Consider the following 19,068-nt stretch of genomic DNA (forward strand, 5'->3'; position numbering starts at 1 on the left):
GCTGTGCTGAGGTCAGACCCCATAGCCAAGGTCCCGCTGAGTCCCCGTGAGCCTGATGATGTCCCTAGAAAGCTGTGTGGGAGCTGTGCTGAGGTCAGACCTCATAGTCGAGGTCCCGCTGAGTCCCCATGAGCCTGATGTTGTCCCTAGAAAGCTGTGTGAGAGCTGTGCTGAGGTCAGACCCCATAGCTAAAGTCCCGCTGAGTCCCCGGGAGCCTGATGTTGTCCCTAGAGAGCTGTGTGAAGGTTGTGCTGAGGTCATACCCCATAGCTAAGGTCCCGTTGAGTCCCCGTGAACCCGCTTACCATGAGTGTCCCTACAAGCCGCATGTTGCGGAGTGCCAAGAGCTGCCCCGATTGAGTGCCTCCCATAGTTCAATAAAGCTTTGTGTGTTTACCATCTTCTTTGTGTGTTCTGTCCTGCCTACGCTTCCGTCACAACTAGTTTTAGTAAATCTACCCCAGTGTGTATTGTATCATGGTAAAGGTTGTGATGATGGTACTTGTTTAAATTCTGGGAAGCTGTGCTTCAAATAAAACAGAACTTCTTTGAAAATGCAAAAAAAAAAAAAAAGTCTTATTTTATACAAAATATTTATTAATTATCACTTAAAAACGCAACACTAGTAAAAATCAGCAGCAGCCAAATTAACAACAGATGTCTAATCAAAAATTATGCGATGAGCATTCTCTCAACCATAAGAGATTAAACCCATATTTTGTCTAATATGCTTATTTCCTTGTGGTCATCAGCTCCATCTAGTTGCCAGAATGCTGTACTTTCCTGAATGAGGTATATCAGGAAAATAACAGATTATGGCTAAAAGATGAAGCGATGATCATAGATAATTATCAAATTAGATGAAATATGGAGATAGTTAATTTTGACTGAGCGAATGCTTTGGACATTCATACAGCAATTTATTTTTTAAAAATAGAAATGGACCCCACAATGTTATTACAATAAAGTGTAAACCCACTTTAGTCTGATAATATGAGCCAACACTGTAAAATGGAATACATTAACAAAAAGTATTTATTACCTGCCTTGTTCAAATATGCGAACACAATTTTTTGCTGACTGGGAAATACAGTATAAGGTCATTTCATGTTAATGCAACAGTTGCTGTACAAAACATTTAAAGAGACCCGTTCATGAAAAACTTAAATATTTTAAATGATGGCAGATGAGATCATCCCCTAGCTTTACATAAACCTGCCAGAATGTCAGGGATAGAAATCCCCATTCATCTGTCATTATATCTACATCTATATCTGGGCATTATATCTACCACCCACTCTCACTTTCCATTTTTCCATTTATGTTATATTAAAAGAGAATATCAGGTTTTCTTGCACTTTCAATAATTAGCTTGAGTCAGTTTGGACCAAAACAATTAATTGCATGCAGGACTGGCTGTTGCTTAGACAAAAGACGGTGCGAATTTGCAAGATTACCCCATCAACGCAGACCATGAACAGGGGAATTCCTCTAGCCGAGCAATTGTCATCTCCTAGCAGGGGGTGTGCGGGGGGGGGGGGCATCCCCTCTGGGAGAGACAATGTGATTATTGCTAATGGCTATAGCAGCCATTAGTGATAATCGCCAAGTGAATCTGGCAGGCTGGTTGTACCCAAGTCGGTGCATTCCACTTGACCACACACAGTTCGAGTCTCAGCAGGTTCCTGCTGAATCGTCTGATATTCTAACCATCTATGGCTGGCCTTAGGCTGCGATATTACTGCAGCAGCTTGTGGTAAGTTCAGTAAGTGGCACTGTGTTTCATCAACAGCACGACAGACTATCCCTCAGCTCATGGATATAGACAGAGACCATTGTAATGCATCTCCACCATTTATGGGAAAGCCTTGTATTTTTTCAATGAATACAAGTCCTAAAATGCAAGATAAGTAATAAACATTATGTGCAAATGTATTTCATTGTCCTGGCTTACAATCTCTCAGCTGTCAAAAAAGTGGCCTATTACTTTCAAGCTGCTGACATTTTATAGACAGTATAGCAGGCTCTAAAGCTCTCAGTCCAATCAGTATTGCACACATTTTAACGGAATGCCCTGTTTTCTTATAACTACCACTCACCGTTTTTGCTGTGAATTTATCCTGTTAAAAGTGTAAGGTGGGGTTGCTACTATTAGTTCCTAATGCCCATATCCTTCTAATTTCAAAAACTTGGGCTCTGATGGAGGGTCCCAGAACATTCCAAGTAAACAGTTCTAAGGGTGGCCATAGACGTAGATGGTGATTGGACACACAGGTGCAATCCAAACATCCTCAGCCTAAACAGCCTTAAACATATATAAGCATACTTCTTTACATAGATGTCTTAGGTCAATAGAGAGGGGAATATCAGATGCTGCCAGCATCCCCTTATCAGAAGATAAATGGCAATCAAACTCTTTTTCTACACAGCTGCTCATGCCTATAGGCCTACATAGATATGAGGCACAGAATAGCAGCCATCATCCATGGTGCTGTCATGTGGAATCTTGTGTTGGATTTACAAATAATCACTATTGAAGAGCTTTACAAAAATATATTTAAGCTGATGAATGCACCATGAAAAGTACCCACCTTATCCCTACTTCAAGTAACCAGGTCACTGACTTGGCAATGTACTCTAATAATAGGTATATGTCAGCCAGGAGTTTTAAAATAATTTTCAGACTATGAACTATGGCACAGGTCACTAAATGGCAGACTGCAGTCCAGAGCCAGACTAATGCAGGCCATAGACGGGGAGAAAAACGGCAGATTTTTCTTTTAAAAAACGAAAAATTGGTCGTTCAAGCGGCCGACGTTACCACTAGAGATGAGCGAATCGAACTAGGCGAACCGGAATTCGAGTCGAATTTCAGGAAATATTCGATTCGTGTCGAAACCGAAATTTTGCCTACTTCGGGTGCGCGAATCGAACATTTCCCGATCAGCCGGCAAAAGTGTCCCTGCAGTGAGCTCCGCTATTTCTGACAGTTCTCTGACAGAAGGAACACATGTTTAGCGGTTGAAACATTGTATCTATTAGTTTACATTTAGGATACAGATGTTTCAACCACTGTACATGTGAAGAAGTTGTGAGAGAACTGTCAGAAATAGAGGAACTCTGCACATACACTTTTTGCCGGCTTGGAATTATTCTTCTTTTCATCCTACTTCTTCTTCTTCTTCATCCTCAGAAGAAGAGGATGAGGATGAGGATGAAGAAGAAGAAGAAGAAGAAGAAGAAGAAGAAGAAGAAGAAGAAGTAGGATGAAAAGAAGAATAATTCCAAGCCGGCAAAAAGTGTATGTGCAGAGTTCCTCTATTTCTGACAGTTCTCTCACAGCTTCTTCACATGTACAGCGGTTGAAACATCTGTATCCTAAATGGAAACTAATAGATACAATTTGTATCTATTAGTTTCCATTTAGGATACAGATATTTCAACCGCTGTACATGTGAAGAAGCTGTGAGAGAACTGTCAGAAATAGAGGAACTCTGCACATACACTTTTTGCCGGCATGGAATTATTCTTCTTTTCATTATACTTCTTCTTCTTCTTCTTCTTCTTCTTCTTCTTCTTCTTCTTCTTCTTCCTCATCCTCATCTTCTGAGGATGAGGATGAAGAAGAAGAAGAAGAAGAAGTAGGATGAAAAGAAGAATAATTCCAAGCCGGCAAAAAGTGTATGTGCAGAGTTCCTCTATTCTGCAGATACACTTAGAGGAGCTCTGCAGATACACTTAGAGGAGCTCTGCACATACACTTTTTGCCGGCTTGGAATTAATCTTATTTTCATCCTACTTCTTCTTCTTCTTCTTCTTCTTCTTCTTCATCCTCATCCTCATCCTCAGAAGAAGAAGAGGATGAGGATGAGGATGAAGAAGAAGAAGAAGAAGTAGGATGAAAATAAGAATAATTCCAAAACGGAAAAAAGTGTATGTGCAGAGCTCCTCTAAGTGTATCTGCAGAGCTCCTCTAAGTGTATCTGCAGAATAGAGGAACTCTGCACATACACTTTTTGCCGGAAACCGCTGTATGGAGTGAATGTCCCAGAACTGTCAGAAATAGACTATTTATGACAGTTCTGGGACATTCACTGCATACAGCTGTTTTAACCGCTGTATGGAGGGAATGTCATGGAACTGTCAGAAATAGACTATTAATGACAGTTGTGGGACTGTCCTTCCATACAGCGGTTGAAACATTGTATGTATTTGTTTCCATAAATGGATCCATTTATGGAAACAAATACATACAATGTTTCAACCGCTGTATGGAAGGACAGTCCCACAACTGTCATTAATAGTCTATTTCTGACAGTTCCATGACATTCCCTCCATACAGCGGTTAAAACAGCTGTATGGAGTGAATGTCCCAGATCTATCAGAAATAGACTATTTATGACAGTTCTGGGACATTCACTGCATACAGCTGTTTTAACCGCTGTATGGAGGGAATGTCATGGAACTGTCAGAAATAGACTATTAATGACAGTTCTGGGACTGTCCTTCCATACAGCGGTTGAAACATTGTATGTATTTGTTTCCATAAATGGATCCATTTATGGAAACAAATACATACAATGTTTCAACCGCTGTATGGAAGGACAGTCCCATAACTGTCATTAATAGTCTATTTCTGACAGTTCCATGACATTCCCTCCATACAGCGGTTAAAACAGCTGTATGGAGTGAATGTCCCAGATCTGTCAGAAATAGACTATTTATGACAGTTCTGGGACATTCACTGCATACAGCTGTTTTAACCGCTGTATGGAGGGAATGTCATGGAACTGTCAGAAATAGACTATTAATGACAGTTGTGGGACTGTCCTTCCATACAGCGGTTGAAACATTGTATGTATTTGTTTCCATAAATGGATCCATTTATGGAAACAAATACATACAATGTTTCAACCGCTGCATGGAAGGACAGTCCCAGAACTGTCATTAATAGTCTATTTCTGACAGTTCCATGACATTCCCTCCATACAGCGGTTAAAACAGCTGTATGGAGTGAATGTCCCAGATCTGTCAGAAATAGACTATTTATGACAGTTCTGGGACATTCACTGCATACAGCTGTTTTAACCGCTGTATGGAGGGAATGTCATGGAACTGTCAGAAATAGACTATTAATGACAGTTCTGGGACTGTCCTTAAATGCAGCGGTTGAAACATTGTATGTAAATGTTTCCATAAATGGATCCATTTATGGAAACAAATACATACAATGTTTCAACCGCTGTATGGAAGGACAGTCCCAGAACTGTCATTAATAGTCTATTTCTGACAGTTCCATGACATTCCCTCCATACAGCGGTTAAAACAGCTGTATGGAGTGAATGTCCCAGATCTGTCAGAAATAGACTATTTATGACAGTTCTGGGACATTCACTGCATACAGCTGTTTTAACCGCTGTATGGAGGGAATGTCATGGAACTGTCAGAAATAGACTATTAATGACAGTTCTGGGACTGTCCTTCAATGCAGCGGTTGAAACATTGTATGTAAATGTTTCCATAAATGGATCCATTTATGGAAACAAATACATACAATGTTTCAACCGCTGTATGGAAGGACAGTCCCAGAACTGTCATTAATAGTCTATTTCTGACAGTTCCATGACATTCCCTCCATACAGCGGTTAAAACAGCTGTATGGAGTGAATGTCCCAGATCTGTCAGAAATAGACTATTTATGACAGTTCTGGGACATTCACTGCATACAGCTGTTTTAACCGCTGTATGGAGGGAATGTCATGGAACTGTCAGAAATAGACTATTAATGACAGTTGTGGGACTGTCCTTCCATACAGCGGTTGAAACATTGTATGTATTTGTTTCCATAAATGGATCCATTTATGGAAACAAATACATACAATGTTTCAACCGCTGCATGGAAGGACAGTCCCACAACTGTCATTAATAGTCTATTTCTGACAGTTCCATGACATTCCCTCCATACAGCGGTTAAAACAGCTGTATGGAGTGAATGTCCCAGATCTGTCAGAAATAGACTATTTATGACAGTTCTGGGACATTCACTGCATACAGCTGTTTTAACCGCTGTATGGAGGGAATGTCATGGAACTGTCAGAAATAGACTATTAATGACAGTTCTGGGACTGTCCTTCCATGCAGCGGTTGAAACATTGTATGTATTTGTTTCCATAAATGGATCCATTTATGGAAACAAATACATACAATGTTTCAACCGCTGCATGGAAGGACAGTCCCAGAACTGTCATTAATGGAAACAAATACATACAATGTTTCAACCGCTGCATGGAAGGACAGTCCCAGAACTGTCATTAATAGTCTATTTCTGACAGTTCTATGACATTCCCTCCATACAGCGGTTGAAACCGCTGTATGGAGTGAATGTCCCAGAACTGTCAGAAATAGACAGAAACTGTCACAGAACTGTCCTTCTTCTCATCCTTCTCCTTCTTCTCATCCTTCTTCTCATCCTTCTTCTCATCCTTCTCCTTCTTCTCATCCTTCTCCTTCTTCTCATCCTTCTCCTTCTGCTCATCCTTCTTCTCATCCTTCTCCTTCTTCTCATCCTTCTCCTTCTCCTTCTTCTCATCCTTCTCCTTCTCCTTCTTCTCATCCTTCTTCTTCTGCTTCTCCTTCTCCTTCTTCTCATCCTTCTCCTTCTTCTCATCCTTCTCCTTCTTCTCATCCTTCTCCTTCTCCTTCTTCTCTTCCTTCTCCTTCTCCTTCTCATCCTTCTCCTTCTTCTTCTTCTCATCCTTTTTCTTCTCATCCTTCTCCTTCTCCTTCTTCTCATCCTTCTCCTTCTTCTCATCCTTCTCCTTCTTCTCATCCTTCTCCTTCTTCTCATCATTCTCCTTCTTCTCATCCTTCTCCTTCTTCTCATCCTTCTTCTTCTCATCCTTCTCCTCCTTCTTCTCATCCTTCTTCTCATCCTTCTTCTTCTCATCCTTCTCCTTCTTCTCATCCTTCTCCTTCTCCTTCTTCTCATCCTTCTCCTTCTTCTCATCCTTCTCCTTCTTCTCATCCTTCTCCTTCTCCTTCTTCTCTTCCTTCTCCTTCTTATCATCCTTCTCCTTCTTCTCATCATTCTCCTTCTTCTCATCCTTCTCCTTCTTCTCATCCTTCTTCTCATCCTTTTCCTTCTTCTCATCCTTCTTCTTCTCATCCTTCTCCTTCTTCTCATCCTTCTTCTTCTCATCCTTCTCTTTCTTCTCATCCTTCTCCTTCTCCTTCTTCTCATCCTTCTCCTTCTCCTTCTTCTCATCCTTCTCCTTCTTCTCATCCTTCTCCTTCTTCTCATCCTTCTTCTTCTCATCCTTCTCCTTCTCATCCTTCTCCTTCTCCTTCTTCTCATCCTTCTCCTTCTCCTTCTTCTCATCCTTCTCCTTCTCCTTCTTCTCATCCTTCTCCTTCTTCTCATCCTTCTCCTTCTTCTCATCCTTCTCCTTCTCCTTCTTCTCATCCTTCTCCTTCTCCTTCTTCTCATCCTTCTCCTTCTCCTTCTCCTTCCTCATCTCCAAGGGCATTTAAATTAAAGGTACAGTGTTCTGCACTAATTTAAAGGCTCTCTGAAGCCTAGAAACCCTTTAAATAAGTCATCTTCGTAGCGGAGAAATTCGCATCGAATCGAATTTCACACTGGAATTCGCCGAATCAGCCGAATCGAATTTTTCATTTCTTCGCTCATCTCTAGTTACCACCAATGGTAAAAAAAATCGGCCGATTTTCATCCCGTCTACAGCCGGCAAAAAGTGTCCCTGCAGAGAGCTCTGCTATTTCTTTGACAGTTCCTTGACATTTACAGAGGTTGCAACAATGTATCTATTTGTATCCATTTAGGATACAGATGTATTTATTCGGAAACAAATAGATACAATGTTGCAACCTCTGTAAATGTCAAGGAACTGTCAAAGAAATAGCGGAGCTCTCTGCAGGGACACTTTTTGCCGGACTGGAATTCCTATTTTTCATCCTTCTTCTTCTCCTTCTTCATCATCATCCTCTTCTTCTTCATCATCATCATCATCCTCTTCTTCTACTTCTTCATCATCATCATCATCATCATCATCATCCTCTTCTTCTTCTTTTTCTTCATCATCATCCTCTTCTTCTACTTCATCATCATCATCCTCCTCCTCTACTTCTTCTTCTTCTTCTTCTTTTTCATCATCATCATCCTCTTCTTCTTCATCATCATCCTCTTCTTCTTCTACTTCTTCATCATCATCCTCTTCTTCATCTTCTTCTACTTCTTCATCATCATCCTCTTCTTCATCTTCTTCTACTTCTTCATCATCATCCTCTTCTTCATCTTCTTCTACTTCTTCATCATCATCCTCTTCATCTTCTTCTTCTGCTTCGTCATCATCATCCTCTTCTTCTACTTCATCATCGTCATCATCATCCTCTTCTTCGTCATCTCCTCTTCTTCTTCTTCTTCTTCTTCTTCTTCTTCTTCGTCTTCTTCTTCTTCTTCTTCTTCGTCTTCTTCTTCTTCCTCTTCCACTTCTTCGTCATCTTCTTCTTCTACTTCTTCGTCATCCTCTTCTTCTTCTACTTCATTGTCTTCTACTTCATCCTCTTCTTCTTCCTCTTCTTCTTCATCCTCTTCTTCATCTTCTACTTCTTCGTCATCTTCATCCTCTTCTTCTTCTTCTACTTCATCGTCATCCTCTTCTTCATCATCATCATCATCATCTTCTACTTCATCCTCTTCTTCTTCCTCTTCTTCTTGTCTTCCTCTTGCAGGTCACTGCTCATGCGCAGATTTTTTATCGGTAAAAAATCGGCCGATTAGCCCATTATTGCCGCGAAAATCGGCCGATCGGCCGATTTTTTTCCAACTCTCCCGATTAAAAAAAACGGCCAAAATACCAAAAAACGGCCGAACAAATAGCCCACTAACGATCCGAAAATTGGCCGATTTTATTTTCGGCCGAAAAATTGGCCGATTTTCGACCCATCTATGGCCTGCATAAGTGACAGTCCTATCCAGACCGTGGCTTTGCCACTGCCACAGCTGGCCACCGATGTCATGCTCACAGCGGGTGGGGGGCTGCAGATCGGAACAGAGGGTGGGAGTCTTTTCCTATTAACAAGCCAGGTAATCACGCATGCTAACATAATATCTTGGGCATTTTCCATCCTCAGTCCTGATCTGCAGCTCTCCCCACCCGCTGTGAGGATGACATTGGTGGCTGGGCAGGACCCTTGGGAGAGGATACCCCAGGATAATTAGTACTTCTGGCCTGCCAAAGGTACCCTAAAACTGTACAGGGGAGGCTTGCATTAAAAGGGGCTCAGAGATATGAATGGGGAACAGAGGACACTGTGGGACTGCTGTAAAGAGGGGATTGTGATGTAAAGGGGACTACAGTATGCAAGGTACACTGAAGACAATGATGTACATGGGGCACCGTGATGTGTTCTAGCGCTAAAGAGATTCGGACCTCTGCCAGTAGGAAATTTTGCTGACCGGACCTCCATTAAGTTTATTTCAAGACCTCTGACCTATGGCAATGAAAACACAAGTTGAGACTACCTCAGTTTACCTGAGGAAAAGTTGGGTTCTTGTCACTCAACTGTCAGGAGTAGCCAGCCAAAGCTGTGCATACCACACGGTCTCAGTGAACAGAGAAAGGAGAGGAATGGGGAGTCATGACGTCCAGAGCAATTACAAGACTCCGGAGCACAAAAAAATACACAGACATCTTATCCCCTATCTCTGCAGGTTCCAGACTGTTCAGTCTAGTAAGAGCATGTATGCACCATCACTACAGTAACACTTCATGGTATATTATGTTCATGACAATATTATGGAGACCTGAATATATAAAAAAAAAAAAAAGCATTTGAGTCTATATCATAAGAAGGCGGCACAATTTGCATAGATAGAACTCATTATAGAAGAGAGCTCGCTCCTACTACCACCATTGGCAACTGCAGGAATTTCAGAAAATGTTTCATTTTATTGCAAAAAAACAAAATGTAGTGCTTAGTACTCTCATATGAAAGGATCCAATGGTACGCAGCTAACAGATTTCCAGCTGCTCATAAATTCTCACACCCTTCATTCTCTACCAGCACTTGGTCATTTTTCTTCAGCAGCTAAAAGATGAGAGATTTCTGGCTTTTGTGACTCCCAGTACAAATCATCAGTATAAAACATAAAATAAAACACATGAAAAGCAAGTTACAGAGACAAATATAATAATCTATGTAATTAAGCAGAGAGGATTGAAGCAAATATTTTGCTTCCCAAAAACAGCTACACACTCATCCCTTACATATATACAATAAACAAATTGATGTAAAAAAAGTAGCATCCTGTCATTTCAGGTCCAAAAACAATATCTGCAACATAGTCGGTATGGGGCTGAAACAGCCACCATCCTCATCCTGGTGATGCTTCATCACTGAAGCTACATTGCTAAATATGTAAGTCCAATGGAGTAAGGCTCCATGAACACTGCAGCTGATAAACTCACGTTTAGCTTTTCTGCATTTTTTTTTCAGCAGCACCTGAACTCTCCCTAATGTTTTCTTATGTGTCCATGTACACTATGTCGTTTACAGGCAGTTGAGTTTACAGTCGTTTTTTTGAACGCACCAAACTTGCGTTCAGGAGTAGATTTTATCAGTGTTTCAAATGCCAAACGCTTGTAAATGCGGCTAACTGCATTTATAAGCGTTTTGAAATTTTATGTAACTCTTCCATTTCCAGATGCTGTCCAGAGCCTTTTTTCATTATGAAAGATGCATGCAAAGCGTTTTCCCGGTACACAAATGGACCTGGTACACCATACTTTGAGGTTGCGCATGAAAGAAAATATGTTAGACACTGCTGCAATAATTTCCGCACAGAAATGAGCTGGAACACATCAAAACACCACAAAAAAAAAGACAGCTAATCTCAACAAATACTGCTCTCTCTGCTTCTACTCTCTCTATTTCTCTCAAACAGTCTGAAATAGTTAATAATTTACCATTTTCCAGTGCATTCTAGGCATTTGGGTGGTTCTCCTGTGTTTATCTTTAAAAAACACTTCTGAACGCAAACGTTCATAAACACAGCTAAACACGCATAAATGCGATATGCAAATGCGGCAAAACTGATGTTTTTTAACCTGCATTTTCCTGCTGTCAATTTCCAGCGTTCAGAAGAGTTCTCCAAATGCACCATGTACATGGAGCCTAACAGTGCAGAACAGCATCACATCATTTAGTTTAGGTTTCAGTCTATTATGATATGTGCAGTAGAACTATATTGGCATGCTCGGGTTATTAGACCAGAGATACAATAAACACATTCTACTGCTATAGACAATGCCAAGACCTAGTGTCCAAAATTCAATGTGCCAAAGAACAAGTCGCCTAGGCCTGTAATAAAAATAAATATTCAATGTCATAGTCACATATGCATATGACTACCCTTATTTATTAACAAAAAGTGCTATTATATACATAAACTATAATATATAGAATATTATCACAGCCACTTAGTTACCACTTTTACCAGGTTTACCTTAATGTTAAAAACTGATTTCTGATGTTTTGTTTTATATCACATCGTTTCTGTGACATCACGTATTAAAGGGCAAAATGTACTCTGCTGAGCAACCAACACTCATTCTCCCGCATGTTCCAAAGATTTCCGACAACTAACGGGTGCTAAAACAAGGAGGAGAGTCTACCATGTTTTATAAGCAGGCTATGACAATGTCCCCAGTGATGCTTATGATAGCATGTATGTTTGTATAGCCATTCTCACATCTCCTTATAGCTTCTGTGCAGTTCACTTTTTCAGTCTGTCAGGTGTGTCAGAAATCCATGAAATCCCTATAGATAGGTTAGTGGCCACCAGTATAATTGTTCATCATTGCCTGCTGTAGTGCTCACAGTGCTGATACTGTGTTTGGTCTGAAGTCAGTGGTAGAGGTGTGCATGCTGGCATACAGCTTTTTCTGTGAGCGCAGGAGAGGAGTCTGTGTGTCCACATCCCGACAACCTCTTTGTTTTAAGCTCCGTAGCATGTGTTGTGTCCATCCGTATGCTAAGCAGTTAATAAATCCGGGAGAGACTGCTGTAATGGCCTAAAAAACAACAACATATTTTAACATGAGGAATGAATTATTGTAATAATATCAAGCAGACTTTTCACATGAAACACAAAATGAGAATATTAAATAGCAGAACAGCCACATGACATAGCCGAGTATCTGGTGTGCAGAGCTTGTTCGAATGAGAAAAAAAAGTTGAATATATCAGAGCAATGCTAAAAAGGCGTATTAAACTATCATGGGGTACTTTTGGTGCCTGGGTGGTGCCGTTGGGACTTTTCCAATATGGATACTTGTTGTGAGTCAGACAGGGACAGGCACCTACCATTTCAGAAGGTTAGTGATAACCGTTTAGATATCTTTCTCAATACAGGTTTCCCTTAAATTGATCCAGTCACTAAAAATACAAATGAAAGTTCATATGTTACCTGTGCAGAAGATGATAGTAAATACCTCTACTGCTGTCTGAGCCCCTGAATGCAGCTTTGATGAAGAAGAAACACCACACTAAAGTTTTACTAAACTCACAACAGTAAAATCAGTCTGTATATTCAGTAAAGCATGCTTGTTATGCTCACTGTGGAATCCAAGGGGATAGTCCTCCTCATTGTGTATAAAGACTGTTTCATCCGGTCTTCTCTGATCCTCCCCTTCCTCTACTGTCCCCAACTCATCTGCTGATAGTACAGAGCTCTACGAGTCACTATGCACATGTTCAGTTTAGTGTGTATTTCCAAAGAATTTTTTTTTTCTTTGGGAGAGTACATGTGATCAGCACAGGGCAATCAGCACTGTCTAAACAGAGGGTCATGGGTTATGCAGCCTCATAGGACAGTCAGGACAGAATGAAAACTCCTTCTACAAGCTTTAACATGTGCTCATCCAGGCACTGATAGAAGTCACAAGACTGTTATACACTGCTGATGAGAAATGGTATTTGTCAGTTTATTAAAATAATAATATTCTATAAAAAATAAAGTATTAATGCAGCGCTTATACTGAAACAAATGATGTTCAAAATAAATAAACACATAAAAAGTCCAAATGATTCAGTCCATTTTTGTGATCACCACGTGAAATTAATTCATAATCATATTCATATTTGATTTTCCAATAATCTCCACGTGAATAATAGTGAAAAAAAATTAAGATGTGTCATGCTCCTCTCTTAGGGTATCTTGCTTACTACTACTCATGTGATCACTGATTGGCCACTCAGTGATCACATGATTGGGACCTCACACAAAGGTCCCATAAAGCAATCGGTGTACGGCTCCCAGGGAGCGCGCACAGCCTGAAAATGCGGGCGGCGTTTATGAACGGGAACCCTCTCCGTTTATGTACATGGGTCGGACGGGAGCAGTGCAGGAGCAGGTTGGTTAAAACAGCTTTGCTATTGAGGAATTAATGGCTGACAGGCTCAGCACGTTTTTCTCTATCTTAGGGACACACTGAAATTCATATGTTAGCTCCAAGCCATGGTATTCAGTAAACTATTGTGCATGGGCAAAAAAACCTGATTTAATCCAGTTATATGTAGAAATGTTAGGGACATCATAAATTACCTTGTAAGATCTATATAATCTCCATATCTGGACATGGAATATAAAGTTCATTAGCATGCAGACAACTTTCTATATAGGGCTACTGACAGTTACTTAAAGATCTAGAGGGCAGCACAGGGGCTAATTTGTTAGCACTTCCGCCTGGCAGTACTAGGGTCGTCAGTTCGAATCCCAACCATGGCACCACCTGCCTGAAGTTTGCTTGTTCTCCCTGTGCCTGTGTGGGTTTCCTCTGGGTATTCCGGTTTCCTCCCATACTCCAAAGACATTCTGGTAGGTAATTTGTCCCTAGTATTTGTATGAATGTGAGTTAGGGACCTTAGATTGTACACTCCTTGAGGCTTAGGGACCAATGTGAATGTTCAACATATATGTAAAGCGCTCCGTAAATTGATGGCACTATATAAGTACCTGTAATAAATTAATAATAATAAATGATGCATCTTAAACAAAAAAAAAAAAAAAACAACAGTACAAGCCGTTATCTCCTATCATAAACAACACGTTGGGAATTCATTATTTTATATTTCCACAGAATTATGCATAGGTAGGAACACAGGTAAAACATTAATGGGAAATTATCACCAGCTAAGGGAAAATCAAAAAATAAATATTAACTAACCTGAATGCAAAAAAGAAATATGTATAATGCAATTGTTCCTTTGTAGTCAGTCAGCTTTAAAAAAGCTAGGAGAACAGCTGTAAATGAAGACAGACAAAGTGAAACATACACAGATATCTTTCCCTCTTGTATTGAACTGTATTGTTGCTGTATTGTCTCCCGTTATATTGTAAAGCGCTGAGCAAACTGTTGGCGCTATATAAATCCTGTATAATAATAATATCTTAATAATCACTTGTTCAACTATGGCACTTAGAAATATGAACATATATTGTACATAACTATGTAGCAGAGAGTGCATATTCTACGACTTGTTCATTTAAAGGCTTATTCCAATATGATTTCTTTCTTTGGAAGATGATGATGTATTTAATGTCTCAAAAGCTTGACTAGTGCACCAGAGATCGGTTCATCCAGATCCCCCTACCTATAACTTCTACTTAAAGAAAAACATGACACCAATTTGGAGTAAAATGGCCAACGCGACCTTTTATTAACAAACACGTTTTAAACATCAAACCATTCCTTATAACAGAAAAACATACAGATTTGTTGTTGGTCTTCAAAGGCACCATCCAAAAATGATCTGAAATGCACCTGCGGACCCCATATAACACCAGGCCTCCAGCCGCAACCAACCAGCTCGGAGACAACCTTACTGTCCGCAGTGCAGCACCACCACCTTCCAGTTAAACCTTGGTTAACTGGAATGTCCCCGGGCACACCATACCACCGATGGGTCCCACACCATTCTCTGTACCTCCAAGATAATACCCGCCTCCAAAGGCCAACAACCGCCCATGAAACGCATAACCCCCATTCCCCTTAGAGGAACCCAATACTCACTAAATAGGGAGGGTGGGAGGGAAGCTCACTCACCAACGTCCAGCTCCGACTGACTGCCCCCACCCAGGACACCCCACCCAAAGGTGCCAAAGAGACCACCCACGCTCTCCCTCTACCAACCAGCTCCCCTCCTATATATTTTCAAACCCCCTGGCACTGACTTAACCCTTTCTAGTCTTCCTTCCCACTCTAGGCCTAGTCATGCCTGCCCTGCGCTACTTCTTTTCTTTCTTTTACGCTACGGGCATTACTTTTCAGCTTGGCCTCCCACTTTCTACAACCTTTACATTGGAATTTCATTGTCCTCACTGATTTCTACACTTATTTTTGAACTATAGAAGGGGCTGCAGGAAAAGTGAGACTGCATGGGTGATTGGCTGCTGGAATCCTCTACAGCAGGGGTCCTCAATCTTTTTAAACAGGGGGCCAGTTCACTGACCTTCACAGTATTGGGGGTCGGACTATAGTTTGAAAAAAATATGAACAAATTCCTATGCACACCACACATATCTTATTTGTTGTGCAAAAAAACAGTAAAAAAAAATACAATATTTAAAATGCACTGTACACTGTACCGTACTGGACACTGCAATGCACCGTACTCATAATGCACTGGACTCCGCTATGCACTGTACACTGTAACGCACTGGACATCGCAATGCACCGTACTCTGTAACGCACTGGACACTGCAATGCACCGTACACTGTAACACACTGGACACCGCAATGCACCGTACTCTGTAACGCACTGGACTCCGCAATGCACCGTACTCTGTAACGCACTGGACACCGCAATGCACCATACACTGTAACACACTGCACACCGCCATGCACCGTACACTGTAATGAACTGGACACCGCAATGCACCGTACACTGTAATGAACTGGACACCGCACTGCACCGTACACTGTAATGAACTGGACACCGCAATGCACCGTACACTGTAATGAACTGGACACCGCAATGCACCGTACACTGTAACGCACTGGACACCGCAATGCACCATACACTGTAATGAACTGGACACCGCAATGCACCATACACTGTAATGAACTGGACACCGCAATGCACCGTACACTGTAATGAACTGGACACCGCAATGCACCGTACACTGTAATGAACTGGACACCGCAATGCACCGTACACTATAATGTACTGGACACCGCAATGCACCGTACACTGTAACGCACTGGACACCGCAATGCACCGTACACTGTAACGCACTGGACTCCGCAATGCACCGTACTCTGTAACGCACTGCACACCGCAATGCACCGTACTCATAATGCACTGCACACCGCCATGCACCGCACTCTGTAATGAACTGGACACCGCAATGCACCGTACACTGTAATGAACTGGACACCGCAATGCACCGTACACTGTAATGAACTGGACACCGCACTGCACCGTACACTGTAATGAACTGGACACCGCAATGCACCGTACACTCTAATGAACTGGACACCGCAATGCACCGTACACTGTAACGCACTGGACACCGCAATGCACCGTACACTGTAATGAACTGGACACCGCCATGCACCGTACTCTGTAATGAACTGGACACCGCAATGCACCGTACACTGTAATGAACTGGACACCGCAATGCACCGTACACTGTAACGCACTGGACACCGCAATGCACCGTACACTGTAACGCACTGGACTCCGCAATGCACCGTACACTGTAACGCACTGGACACCGCAATGCACCGTACACTGTAACACACTGCACACCACAATGCACCATACACTGTAATGCACTGGACACCGCAATGCACCGTACACTGTAACGCACTGGACACCGCAATGCACCGTACACTGTAACGCACTGGACACCGCAATGCACCGTACACTGTAACACACTGCACACCACAATGCACCATACACTGTAATGCACTGGACACCGCAATGCACCGTACTCTGTAACGCACTGGACACCGCAATGCACCGTACACTGTAATGCACTGGACACCGCAATGCACCGTACTCTGTAACGCACTGGACACCGCAATGCACCGTACTCTGTAACGCACTGGACACCGCAATGCACCGTACACTGTAACACACTGCACACCGCAATGCACTGTACTATGTAACGCACTGAACACCGCTATGCACTGTAGTCTGTAATGCACTGGACACCACAATGCACTGTACACTGTAATGCACTGGACACCGCAATGCACTGTACTCTGTAACGCACTTGACACCAAAATGGACTGTACACTGTAACGCACATGACACTGAAATGTACTGTAGCTGGTGCCTGGTGTGCTCTCCTCCTCCTCTCCTGTTGCTCCTCTGGCTGCAGCAGTTGAATCATGGGTTTCCAGGCTGCTGCTTGCTGGGTTCTTGCAGCCAAGGACCCAGCAAGCAGCCTAGCTATTTGCCTGCTGGCACCGTTTTGTTTTTTTAGCAGCTGGCTCGGCGGGCCAGTTAAATGTCTTTGGTGGGCCGTATCTGGCCTGCAGGCCGTAGTTTGAGGACCCCTACTCTACAGGATACATAATTCAGACGAACTGACTTCACCATTAATAAAATTTTAGTTATAGTAGGACTGATGCTTTACACACAGGCTCTATAGCTCAGTTATTATAAAATAGGCTTGATATTAACATTTATAAAATGAAAATCTAAAATAAAATTATTTTAAAATTTGGCTTAATATTTTGTGCTTTATATGGTTTACATTTAATATATAATGTCACCAAATGAGTGTGAGCTATGGTGTTCTACCCATTACATATTTATTGGTTCATCTTGGTTGATTGAGTTAAAATGTAAAGCAGTATTAAACCCAAAGGCAAAAAAATCTTTTATATTGCAGTTTATTACCGGTAATTCTAAGATGTGATGGCTGCATTAGTATTCTTTTTTAGGCTTTTTTTTCTAAATTTTCACTTGTTGAAAACAAGTCTGTCCGGACAAGATAGCAGTTAGAGGGTTAAATCAAACTGTTTAACAATAGCAGGGTGGCTTACAATGGTCATTTTTTTTCCTTTATGTAAACCTTTATCTCAAAAGGAAAAAAACTGTTGCTGTACCTGTTAAATAGTGTTAGCTGGAGTTCTGCTTGAATTTGTTAGTTAAATCCATCTATATCTGCTAATACATGCAACACTATCCTCTCTCTGTGTTAATTCCATAAGGTAAACTTAGATATGCTTTTTATATTCAAACCCTAATGATCTCCCTATGCACCTAGGATTTTGGCCTCCTAAATTATCTTAATTAAAGATTCTTAATTAAAGACTTAAAGTGTTACTAAACCCACAACAGTAAAATCAGTCTGTATATGCAGTAAAGCATGATTGATATACTCACTGTAGTACCTAAGGGATTAATCCTCTGCATTGTGTAAAAACACTATTCGATTCTGACTTCTCTGATCCTCCCCTTTTTCCAGTGTCCCCCTCTTATCTCCTGATATGGAATATGGTGTGGAGTCACTCTGCACATGCTAAGTTTGGTGTGTATTGCTAGAGAGGTTTTTTTTTTCCTTTGGAGAGTACATGTGATCTGCACAGGGTCAATCAGAGGTTAGGGGTTCTGCATCCTCCTAGAGCAAAATTAAAACTAATCCTACAAGCTTTAACCAGTGCTCGGCTGGACACTTATAGAAGTCACAAAACTGCTCTAAATGCTGATGAGAAAAGGTATTGAGCAGTTTATATTTACTAAAATAATTGCACTTCCATGTTCCGTGTACTGTGGGAGACCAGATATAGTGAATGTAGGGTCCTGGGTTTAGTAACACTTTAAAGGCTACCTCCCTGAACACAAAACAAATGTAAATTTACATTGAAGGATTTGATCATATCCTAGAGCAGTGATGGCGAACCCGTGGCACGCGTGCCACAGCCAGCACGCCGAGCCTTATCTGTGGGCACGCCAGGAGATTCCAGCGGCGCGCTGTCTTCCCGGCTGTAGTGTGCGTGACAGCCGGGTCCCAAGTGCGCATGCACAAG

General features: G+C 41.6%; 1 protein-coding gene across 1 annotated transcript in view; it reads right to left on the reverse strand.

The window, feature by feature from the left end:
• Positions 1-9,949: 9,949 nt before the first annotated feature.
• The window catches only part of TMEM116 (transmembrane protein 116), a 76,959-nt gene continuing 67,840 nt past the window's right edge, over positions 9,950-19,068 (reverse strand). The window contains exons 10-11 of the mRNA XM_089676907.1: positions 14,248-14,324; positions 9,950-12,093 (exon numbers count right to left, since the gene is read on the reverse strand). Of these exons, the coding sequence (XP_089533033.1) occupies positions 11,896-12,093; positions 14,248-14,324 (275 nt within the window). The 3' untranslated portion in view covers positions 9,950-11,895. The remainder of the gene's footprint in view (positions 12,094-14,247; positions 14,325-19,068) is intronic.

The sequence above is a fragment of the Staurois parvus genome, unplaced genomic scaffold (assembly GCF_062004578.1).
Source record: "Staurois parvus isolate SC_StPar_1 unplaced genomic scaffold, SC_StPar_1.0 ptg000014l, whole genome shotgun sequence".
Lineage (NCBI taxonomy): Eukaryota > Metazoa > Chordata > Amphibia > Anura > Ranidae > Staurois > Staurois parvus.